Raw genomic sequence first — 12,131 nt, 5'->3', positions numbered from 1 at the left:
CACCTCCCTGTTTCACAATTTTTGTTATCGTGACGTCACCCGTCGACACTCCCTTCTCCACAGTAGAGGGGGAAAGATGGCGCCCACACACGTACTGAGATGCTGTCAACGGGGCTTAGCATGGATACCTGTGATTTTTATCGCGCTCGTCGTCTGCTGGTCGTACTACGCTTACGTGGTGGAGCTTTGTATATGTAAGTAGAGACCTCGTCGTTGTTTGTCGCTTCTTTTAGGGCCTTTAAAAGCCGGTGCTAACCATATTTTCTGACAACACACACAAACACAGCGGCGGCTGCTGGCCAGCAGGAAGTAAATGAACTGCAGCCCAACAAAGGTGTTGGCAAACCCGTCCAAATCTAGATCCAGCTAATTTTATGTTGGTTGCCATCGCCTGGGTTGCCATATATTCAAAAGAGGACTGTTTTAGTCAAAGAAAAACTAGCACTGTGCTGTCTTTTTTATGATAAAGCTACCCGTCTCGTCTCTGTGGTTTTATGTGAAATTAGATGAGTGTGGATGGAGAAATAAACGGTATTTGACTGACTGACACATATAAATACCACACAACATGGCTCTTTTAATTAAACTGGCTTAAGGCAATAGTTGCGGATTGTCCCTCCCCAAAAAATATACATAAATTCATGTAAGGTTGTGTCTAAGTGCTGTAATTCAGCTGTGAAAAATTCAACATGTGTATTTTTATTAGTCAGCTCCTAAAACTTAATCTTTGTTAACTATTTGGAAATGGAAAAAAGGTACACTTAACAACATTGTGTAGGAGATTAATGGGGAAATATAAAAGATTACATGGCTGCTGTGCTCGTGAGGTGTGACTATGTATTTATTTATTATTAGATAAACGACTAGGTGAAAGTTTCTACTGGTTTTCTTTTGGTTTTTATCAGATATGTTGGCGTAAATATGGGAACTGGTTACACGCATAGGGGAAAACTTTTTTTCTTAATTAAGGGGGCAGGGGGCGGTAGTTAATTGATTAATTTCTGATATGGATAACTGTAAAACATGCCAACCCTTTAATTAATTCGTTACTCATGTACAGTATCAGTATTTTGAAAAGCATGCTTTGTAGAAGTGAATACAGTGTGGATAAATGATATGGTTGTTTCCACCATAATGTATAAACGTTTATCAGTATATATAATATCTGACATATATTGTCTGTGTTTTCTCTTTGCAGTCACGATCCCCAGCATAGGAGAGCAGAGTAAGTGTCCCAGGACATCAAACAATGTTTGTTTAATAAATCGTAAATGAAATTTTACTGAGCTGAGACTTATTTATTGGCATAATCTTACTTAAGTTTCTGGAAAAGTACTCTGTAGACTTGGCTTTTTAAAGAAAAGGCTGGCACAGAAATTGTTTCCTCTCAAAGCGCTGAGGTTGGCCTGCTTGTAGCCCAGCAGCTCCTCCTCATCCACCATAAACTACTAGCTTTCCTCTCTAATTAATTAACGGCATAGTTTTTTTTTTTTGCTCTTAGGCCATGTTTTGCCTTACAGTGGCATTTCCTTATATAACCCACATATCAATGCGTATGTCCTTGATCCTGATGCTCAGTTTCCCCCCTCCAGTTGTCTACCTGATCTTCTTCCACCTCTCATTCGTCATGTTTGTGTGGTCTTACTGGAAGACCATCTTCACCAAGCCTGCTAACCCTTCCAAAGAGGTATAACACTAATCCAATCCTCCAAAACAAAACAAGCCTGCTCTGTCTGCCTGTGTGTAATCCCCTGCTGCAGTAAATGGCAGCTTAAAAAAGGTATTTTGCTCCCTTCCCTCCAGTTTTGCCTCCCCAAGGCTGAAAAGGAACGCTATGAGAAGGAGGAGAGGCCAGAGTCCCAGCAAGAGATCCTGTGGAGAGCTGCCAGCAGCCTCCCTCTGTACACCCGCACAGGCGCTGGCGGTACGTCTGTGTCACTGAATGTAAATGAGAATGAATCTGTTCTGTTTGGAATTGTGTTATCATGATGATTGTTGTGCTAATTTATTGCAGCGATCCGCTACTGTGACCGCTGTCAAGTTATCAAGCCAGACAGATGTCATCACTGCTCAGCATGTGACATGTAAGGGAATCTTCTTTCCTTAATTTTTTTCTCTTACTCTTCAGTTTTTTAAAGTTAATCTTTTGTTTTTATTATTTTTTTTGGCAGGTGTGTGCTAAAGATGGATCATCACTGTCCCTGGTATGTAAGAGCCACATCCTGTTGGTGCATTGAGTTAGTTAACCAAGAATAAAGTGCTTTCTAGACAGAAGTTCATTTTACTTTGTTCTCACGCTTTATAACTAACATACCTTAAATTACGACACGTTGCTACACCTTTTCAGAAACTGCTTGATGATGCCATTTGTTTGGTGCTACCTCACCAGTAGCCTCCACCTTTTGCAAACTTTGATAAGGTTTCTGCACCAGAAAGGAAGCTGCATCCAAATGTGGTGTTTGTGTGTCTGCAGGGTGAACAACTGTGTGGGATTCTCCAACTACAAGTTTTTCATCCTCTTCCTGGCCTACTCGCTGGTGTACTGTTTGTTCATTGCAGCCACCGTCCTGCAGTATTTCATTAAATTCTGGACAGTGAGTAATGACGCGCCAACACGCTATGCCCACTCGCCCCACAGCATGGAGTGAATGTGTGACACAGATGCAGAATCAGGTGGCACGTCGTAGCCAGGATGAGCATCTCTTGAGTTGGCTGTGCATGGCGCTGACCTCTCCTGTGCTGCGCTGTGCCGCTCCTCTGTTTTCTCTGTCCTCTCTCACCCTTCACCCTCTGACCGGTCCCCGCCCTACCCCTCTGTTTCCCCTTTCTGTTATCCCCAGTTCTCGCACACTGGCTCATTGTTCTCGGATCTTTTCTCTTTTTCTGCCTCCCTTTCCACTATCGGAGCCATCAGTCACACCACTCATGTGCCCGCAAACACCTCCTTTCTCTCTCTCTCTCATAGCTGTTTCACTTCAATTTTCTCTCATCTCTTCCTCTTTTATCCCTTTGTTTCTTGCCAGTCCGGGCACAGTTTTCTTTCAACCCACTCTCTTTCATTCACCTCCCCCGCAGCTCCCCACTTTTCCACCCAACTTGGCCTTGACTTCTATTTGCCTCCTGATTTCTAAGTGCTCTCCCCTCCCGTCTGTTCTCTCCTGGTGTTGCTAACCACTCTTGTTTCTGTTTGTACTAAAGCTTTGCCGCAGGAAATCGGCAGAAAACTGCCCAAAGGTAACGCAGCCATCCTCCGATGCCTACCCCCTCCCCCCTCCCCCACCGTCCTCGTCGTTGTTTTTGTGATGTGCATGCAAGTGAAGTGGCTCACATGAGACTTTTTTTAAAGTCATTTCTCTGCCTTTTTTTTCTTTTTGTTTATATCAGCTCTCTGTCATTGCTCTTGCATTTCCAGAAATATCTCCGATGTGAATTTGTTATTGATGGCTGCCTGACTCTCCTCTTCTCCCGTCTCTCCCCCTAGAATGAGCTGACAGACACGCCTGCCAAATTCCACGTCTTGTTTCTTTTTTTTGTGGCCGCCATGTTCTGCATCAGTATTTTGTCCCTCTTCAGCTACCACCTTTGGCTTGTAGGGAAGAACAGGTCGACAATAGGTATCGTTTTCCTTGTATTTAATATCTAGCAGTGATTTCAAATATTCTAACAGTTTGTCAAGTTGAATGTCATTTTTTGTCATCATTATCACTGGAATAACTTTGCTGCTAGGGACAGAGTTTTGTTCCCCTCCTTTAGTGTTTGTCTAACAGTTCTCTTTCCCCTCTGTCTGCCTTTTCTCTTTTCATTTTCCTCTTACCCTGCAGAGGCATTCAGAGCACCAGTCTTTAGGACAGGCTCTGATAAAAATGGTTTCTCTCTGGGTTTCCGAAAGAATATTGCTCAGGTCTTTGGTGACCAGAAGAAGTACTGGCTGCTGCCCGTCTTCACAAGGTAAAAAAAAAAAAGAGAGCGAGAAAAAACTTTCACAGAGAGAGAGAGACAGACATTAAAGGGAGTGTTGTGGTTTGCCGTACACACAAAAGATTCCCGGGAGGAGACAAAACCCAAGCCTCTGAAGGTAACAAGCTAGTGTATTCCTAGCGCAGATCCCAAGCCCAGATAAATGAGTTGCATCAGAAAGGGTATCCAGTGTAAAGTGTGTGCTAAATCATGTGTACTTCAATCTGCCGTGCCGACCGCTTGAGAAATAAGGGAAATATCCAGGAGTATCTTTCAGACAGAGGAGATCTAAAGCCCCTTTTCCATTAGTACTTAATCAGATCGACTCACCACAGTGCGCCCCGATTTTCAGAGTTTTCCATTAGGTCATAGTACCAGATACTAAAATAGTACCTGCTCAGCCGAGGTTCTAAACAAACAGCAGGTACTAAAATGTGACGTTGTCAGACTGGATGCCACCGATTGGCTGGTCAATGGCGTCAAAAGATGAGTCATGAGAGTGTATTGTTACCAAAAACTGAAACCGACATTTTTGAAACCTGGCAAAGTTGTTGCCTTCGTGTTGCATACTAATTAAGTCACAGGACCCTTGGCCACATTGCTATGACAACAACCACACACATTTAGTGGTACTTGATTGTAATGGAAAAACCAGTCAGTCTGAGTTGTGGTGAGTCGATCTGAGTAGGTACTAACGGAAAAGATGCACAACAGAACCAGGAAGACCAGGATTTCTGTGTTAAATAAACAAAACCTGAAGAATCTGGTATAATTGTTTAAATACTGAAGTAAAAGCTAAAGCTGTGATGTTATTCTTTTAAATATAAGCCTAACTTTGTTGCAGCATAGACTATATGGGTTCGAAAAGTGAATCTGGAGTGTCTTAAACCTGCATTTTTTTTGTAATGGGCAGCAGGGGGCAGCAACTCAAGTTGCTTGTTGTTGGGTTTTTTTGTTTTTTAATAGAAGTCTGTAACAAAATGTCTAAGTGTTTTCAGGTTAAATTATGGCTACACGTGCTAATTTCAAGCCATTTTTAATACAAAATAATGCTTTTTTGTATTAAATACTTTCACATTAGAGTATGAAAATAAAATAAAGCAGGCTCCACCTATCACTTGTTGCATCTGGTTTATAAAGTACAAGTGCCAGATGCTAAAGTCGAGCCTTTAAAACAGCAGTCTGCAGAACAGTTTGTAACATTATGGTGTGTCCATCTTTTATATACAGTCTGTGGTTGCAGCAGCTCCTGAGGAAGTTCAGCTTCACGTATTTTGGGTTTTTTTTTTAATCAGTTGACAGCTCTTAATCTTTAGTTTCTCTGCTTGCTTACTGCAGCCAGGGAGATGGTCTGACGTTCCCCACCCGACTGGTCAACACCGACGTGGAGCAGGCCACAGTGACGCTGCAGTCAGAGCCCAGTAAAAGGTGCTAAATCTCGGTGCAATAGTAGAAGCTTCTGATAGGGCTTTTGTTTTGAGAAAAATGGAGCTAATGGCAGCTAATTTTTCCAGCACTGCTGACATCACCGTGAGTCCACTCAGCGAGTCTCAGAATCGCCTCCTGAGCAACGAGCAGCATGCTAATAACATCGGAGACCATCTGGCAAATGACACCCTCAAATCAGGTGATTCCCAGCAGGGGTGTTATTATTACATAGAAAGGCTGAGCTGTTGATGTAAATTCTATCACGTATTCTGTTCTGCTTGTCTTCACAGCTGAAAGCGAAACCATTACAATCTCAATGGAGAGCGAGTCCTAACCAGGTAATCACAGTCAGCCACCTCTCAGCGAGTCTGTAGCTCTGGCTTAATGGTCAATCTGACTTTTCCAGATAGAACTGCTTTGTGTAAGTAATAAATATATGTATATATATATATATATATATATATATATATATATATATATATATATATATTCTTTTTGTTTCTTTCCTGCCACAGGAGAACCACCTCAGTCATCTACTACGATGCCTTAAGCAAAGCTAGAGTTCAGTTTCTCAGCAGTCTGCCAGCAGATGCCCATTTAAATCCATTCACAGTAACTATGGAAATGCAGTCCATTATCACAGTCATGTATTCCGTGGCATTAGCATTTCCACATGCAGTGTCATGAACGCATCTCACACCTCTCTTCGTAAGACATGAGACAAGGTTGTTCGCAGTTATGCGCATAAACACACACACACACATACTAACAGTATACTGTATACATATTTCTGTTGCTTTTTTTTTTTTACCTCTCACAATTGAAGTATTTATTGACGAGGACCGCATTAAAGTGAATCAGTGCTACTGTTGAAAGCCTCCCAGGTCCACCAAGACTTGGAGATACAAAGCTGCAGTGAGGAGAGCCTGGAACAGCTTTTTTTGGTTTGTTTTTGGTTTTTTAGAGAGGCAGTACACGATGTGGAGATGCATCGATTTACCCTTGAGTCTGATGTTGTCTCATTTTTTTTAACGAGTATACGCGTAACAATGATTGACACCTCTTGAGATGGATGCTTCCCAACAAACCTGGACTATCTTACAGAAGACTCCACCACACGGTGAATCCGTGCACAACAAGGAAAACTAACCAGGTTTTGGGTAGACTTTTTTTTTTTTTTTTTTTTAATCCATCAGAGCACAAGATGGCGCATTTGCACTTTGTAGATTATCCATCAATGAAAAAAGTGCTGCTTTTTTTTTTTTTTTATTTAAACAAAAAAAAAGTTTAAAAAAAGGTGTTATGGATGTTGGTCGATCATTTGATTTTTTTTTTCTCCTTTTTTCAATATAATGTATTGTGTGTGTGTGTGTGTGTGTGTGTGTGTGTGTGTGTGTGTCCATGTGAGAAAGAGAGAGATTGTGTGTAACAGTTGAAGTGGCAGTAAGTTTTCTTCTTTCCTACTAACAGACTAAAAGAATCAGCTTTGTGTTTTTTATGGCCCGCTTGTGTCAAAGGAAAAAAAACAAAACCTGCTGCTTCGGCTGATCCATGATTCTTAGCCCGCAATGTGCACAGCCTGTTTTTCTACAACTCAGTGCTTCAACCTTTACAAAGAACACCAACACTCTGCCAAATAAGGGCTGGCCTGTCAGGAGCTCTGACCTCCGAACCTGAAGTGTTTACAACATATTAGCTTTATCCTAACCTCACTGGCCAATCTCATCATAACCAAATTGAATTCAACAGTAGTCGTGGCGCAATATTTTGTACATTTATTTGTTGCTCGACCTGCTGTGGGTCATGATGTCCGTGCAATACCAAGTACTGGCCAGCAGGTGGAGACAAGAGTCCTGTTTGTCCACTCTCATTCAGCTAAATGTCTTTTCTTTTGTGTGTGTGTGTGTGTGTGTGTGTGTTTTGATATCACTACATCACTTCCTCGGGGCTCACTTCACTTTCAGTTTAAATCGCTTTCTTAATATCCTTTAATATGCATTAAATTCCTGTAATAACTCATCTGGATTTAATTTGAAAGTGAATTAAACCCCTCTTATAGAGCTACAGCCTCTGCTCACCTTGTTGCTGTACACATGTGTGGATGTCTGTATTTTGGAATCGGCTCATTGTTGTTATCTTGAGCGTGAGCTTGTGTAATTCCTGTGCCGTGTCAGTGTGTAACATCTGGGAATTTACTCACGGGGTCTGCGGAAATCTGTAAGGAAAGTGTATTTAATACCCAGAAGACAGTGTTGCTCACATTTGTCAGCATGACCAAATAACAATTGTTCAGGAGTGAGTTCCTTTTCCAAGAAATGTTATTGTTTAAGGGCAGCATTGTAAGGCGATGCAGCAAATTCCTGATGTCTGCCATTCCTCACACCTCTGATCACATCCCTGAGTGTTGCTGGAAAAGCCTCCTGCTGAATATATCCAACCAGACACTGGTGGTGTACAAGTTTACAGCTGTTTCTATCATGTACAACGTGTTGGTGTTATTGTAACATGTGCTGAATGTATCACAGACGGGACAGTAAAGGTATGAGTGTTTTTAAAAAAAACAACAACAACAAAACAGCAACTTCTTGTTTACTTCTTGAATCCTCCAATCATCTTTGACCTTTTGAGCCCAAGTATATTTATAATAACTCTTTTTGCAGAGCAGTTATTGGAGAATATTCACTATTGTATAATGACACTGTGGTTGAATCAAAACAAACAAAAAAAAAGGTAGCAGGTTAAATTAATTTCTAAGATCATGATCCAAGCCAAGGTTATGTTCTGATTATATGTAGATCTTTTCTAAAAATCGCACTCAAAACTTTCAAGAAATTAAACTTTAAAAATAAGAAGACATTTTTGTATCGTGTATAGGGAGCTCGGCTAATTCCACTTATCATTTACAGCCACTGATTCTAAAAGTGTGGACTTGTCCTATTGTTTTGAAAATGCCTGTATTCTCTCTGGGCTGTTTGTCCTTGAGACTAAAGTGCGCCTGTGTGTGTGTGTGTGTGTGTGTGTGTGTTTTGTAATGCTTAAGTGAGTGTTCTTTTGTAATATTGTGGTCTCGGACAGAAGCTTCCGTGCAGCGATGATACCTGATTAATGCTCAAAAGCATGGCGCCTAACTTCTGTAAAGATGTTTTACCATGATAACGGGGTTTATGGTGTTATAAAAGTCGCTGTTTGTTTTTGTTTTTAACTATAGCTAGCTGTGTCATTTCAACTCTATAAATAAAGCCATAAAAACTCCTTTGACAATGGAAGAAGGATCTGAAAACCTCAGTCTAATATCAGCTTTTCTTTTCTTTTTTGTTTTTAGACTGACAACACGTTACATCTGTGTTCATGGTGCAGTGCAGATGTAGCCATCATAACTTGCTTTTTGCTACATTCTGGATTCTTTTTTGTTACAATGTCCTATTTTACAATGTATGTATATATATATTGATAATGTAAGAAAACAGAAGACAGCATATATTTTTCTTGTCTGATTAATTTTACTGTTCCTATTTTGTGAATGAAGTACATGCCTCTACACAATTAACGTGAAAATAACAATAAATGTTTTTCTAAAAAGCTCAAAGCATTATACTTTTTTTTTTTCTGAGAACTTAAAGCACTTTTTACTAGATGGTTCATTCACCCAGTCATGCCCACATCACTGTAATCTAACACTCGTTCACACACTCACACTGATGAATGCATTGGGAGCAGCTCTGGATTCAGTAGCTTGCCCACAGACCTTCCGATTGGTAGATGACAAATTCTTGCTTCGAAGTTTCCCATCAATGTAGGATTGAAAATCCTGGAAATCTGTTCAGCGTGATCAGGAATGCTGGAAGTCACCTCCCCACGTGTGCTTGGGTGTTAAAAGGAAAGCTGCAGAGTTCCAGGGAACTCGCATCTTACTAAGCCTGTGTTTTGTTTTCCAACATAAGGTCTCAAGTGATATCACTTGAAAAGAATTTACTACTTTGTGCATCTGTTTTTCATTTTTCATATGCAGCATGTTTATGTAGGTTCTCAGGTCACGGTCGTCTTATGAGCTTGAGTTGAAGGCAGATGGACTTCTATATTTGATTCTTAAAGAAGTTCAGCCTCTGATCTAAAATGGAATCCCAGGTGCGAAACATCTAGTGGGGTTGTCACCTTGTTGGGGGTCCTGAGTTGTTGACCCACCCTGACTTGCAAGGGTCACATGGTCCCAAGCTTGGCTTATTTGTGAGGTAAGTAGGTAATTTATTGATCCCACAAGGGAAATTATTTGTGTTACACTACACTATCATCATAGTTGAAATAAAAATACCACAGGCTCTTAGTGATGGCATTACACTGTAATATAATGCAAGATATAAATATATAATCAACAGTGATTAAAAAAAAAACTTAAGTTAAAGAAGAGTAAAAACAAAACTGAGATTGTGCAAGAGACTGGTGCAAATCAGATTAATACATTTTAAATGTGCATTCAATCTAGGAACCGGCTGCAAGATGGTCTAATAACAGACCATGCGTGTGGAACCTAATGCCTCACAGGGGTGCTCATGCGAGTTATTGTACAGTTTGATAGAGACAGGTATGATTAATTTCCTGAATAACTTCCTCACTCCCCCTGCTGTACAAACTGAGGCCACTCTGACAGACAGTCAGCAATCCAGGAGACAGTGGAAATAGTGACACCCAATGCAAGCAGTCCCTCACTCAGCAGAAGTTGTTGGATTGTATTGACAATGGCGGAAAGACAGAAACAAAACCAAACAAACAAAAAACACGATTCTCACAATGTTGCAGCAGGTTGTAGAGACGCTGCAGGACCCTAAGACTAATGTGATCGGGTCTTGCAGCCTTGCTTTGGTGTTGCTGTTCAAGTGTTTCATTTGTCTCCTCAGCTGGCCACTGGATACTCCTCACTGGACTGTGCACCAGGATATTATGGTTGGAGAAAAGTCTCTTCAATGTCATAGGTTCCTTTCTATGTTTATTCACTGACTTATAGTCAGGATAGTAGATAGCCACATTTTAAAGGCTTTCATGGTGTGTGTGTGTGTGTGTGTGTGTGTGTGTGTGTAGGAGGGTGTTTAGGAGGGAACGTTCTATGCCTAGTGGTGTAAGGCCCTGATAACTTATTTGTGTTTCAGTAAGTAGGGGAGTCAAAGAAGAGGCGTGTCTGTGTAGGCCAGGAAAGGTATGCTCCATGGAGAGCATGATGTTTCTGTGCACTGAGATGATGTGTTTGATGAAACCCTGTGCTTCTTAGGTTTTAAATTTCACTGTGTTGTCATTGACATACCTGCACTTCTAAATTAGTGATCACAACTGACTGTTGTTCCCTCGCATTTGTTGGGTTGACAGAAACTCTGAACAATGCGATGGTCCAAAAATAATAGATCTTAGTGAAGAAACACGCTGGGAAGATCTCTTAGAGCCTTTTCCAAAAAACTGCAGATTCCAATATTATCAAACAATTCCATGTAATTACAAGTTATTCTGATGTGTCACCACTTTGCCAAGGTCAGGAAGGAGACCCAAACTGTTACCCTCAGATGAGAGGAAATTGGTAAGGATGTTCAGAAACCACAAAGGCTCAAGCCTGCCATGAACTGGAAACTCCTGGAATGCCAGCATCACAGTTCATAGCGACGAGACTTTTACATCACCTTGGAGAGGGTGAGAGGGTGCTGACCAAAACAGATGCCCCTGCTCCAAAATCAACTCCTTCAAGCTCGACTGAAATTTGCAGCTGCCCACATGGACAAGCCATTCTTGACACTCTTGACACTCACATTCTTGACTTTGACTTCATTCACAAAGTCTTCTTGACAAAAGTTTCTAAATTCTTCTAAATTCCTTAGCTTTGACTCGAATCAACAGCTACGTGGATGAAACTTTGAGTTGGGCAGGACAATGATCCCAAACAGTCATCAAAACTGGAATGGGTAATGCTGGCTAACATTAAGCTCCTAGAATGGTCTCCCCAAACCCTGTTGAAAAAATTAAGATATGAGTCTGTATGCATACAACTGACCCCCGTTGGAGAAAATCCAAAATAAATTCAAACTCTTGCACACAGTCAATAGAGATGTGTGCTGTAAAACCATCCCACCCTGGAAAAAGGTCAGTTCAAAGAAAGTGTTAAGAACACAAAATTAGCATGACATCAATGCCCATAACAAGTGTATGTAAACATTAGGGGTTCAACGATACACAAAATTCACGCTTCGGTTCGGTTTGATATTTTTTTGATACAAAAAAATGTTCATGCTTTTTTAATTTGTCATTTATTAAAATTATTAATATATATTTTAACTCAAAAGTACAGTTTTTAAATGTAATGTTGCTGAAACAACAAAATAATAAAAAATAAATCTATCTGATCGAGAAATCACTCATCTTTGGAAAAGAGAGTTTATTACAGAGAAATGTCTCTTTACAAAATAAAAGCTATACTATACGCTTCTTCTGGGCTATATTCTCAGCAGCATATTAAACATATCAGGTCCCCATAAGGAGAATCATGTGCTAACGGCTGTCTAAATGACTCGGGTAAAGTTTGTAGCATGCGTGCTTGCTGTTTTTGTCTGCTTCCACTTATCTTTGCACTAGGATGATGTCGGCGTAAATGTGCAGTCATATTCATTGTGTTCCCACTAGTGCTGTCAGCGTTAATCTGAAATGACCTTAACGCCACAACACGGCAAATCTCCGTTAACAAGCTACCGCGGATCGCCCGTGCGTGGGGCTGG

At 40.8% G+C, this 12,131-nt stretch overlaps 1 protein-coding gene across 1 annotated transcript; it reads left to right on the top strand.

Moving 5' to 3' along the window:
- The first annotated feature begins 37 nt into the window (after nt 1-37).
- On the top strand, nt 38-10,971 carry LOC146511305 (palmitoyltransferase ZDHHC20-B-like). The gene is made up of 14 exons (XM_085172579.1): nt 38-194; nt 1,199-1,225; nt 1,593-1,687; nt 1,804-1,924; nt 2,015-2,084; nt 2,172-2,204; nt 2,474-2,594; nt 3,199-3,234; nt 3,482-3,614; nt 3,822-3,948; nt 5,296-5,385; nt 5,472-5,584; nt 5,676-5,723; nt 5,901-10,971. The coding sequence occupies exons 1-13, from the start codon at nt 77-79 to the stop codon at nt 5,717-5,719; spliced, it is 1,128 nt and encodes a 375-aa protein (XP_085028705.1). The 5' UTR covers nt 38-76; the 3' UTR covers nt 5,720-5,723; nt 5,901-10,971.
- The last annotated feature ends 1,160 nt before the right edge of the window (nt 10,972-12,131 follow it).

This window comes from Neolamprologus multifasciatus, chromosome 9 (assembly GCF_963576455.1).
Source record: "Neolamprologus multifasciatus chromosome 9, fNeoMul1.2, whole genome shotgun sequence".
Taxonomy (NCBI): Eukaryota; Metazoa; Chordata; class Actinopteri; order Cichliformes; family Cichlidae; genus Neolamprologus; species Neolamprologus multifasciatus.
This window is presented reverse-complemented; position numbering and strand designations above follow the sequence as displayed.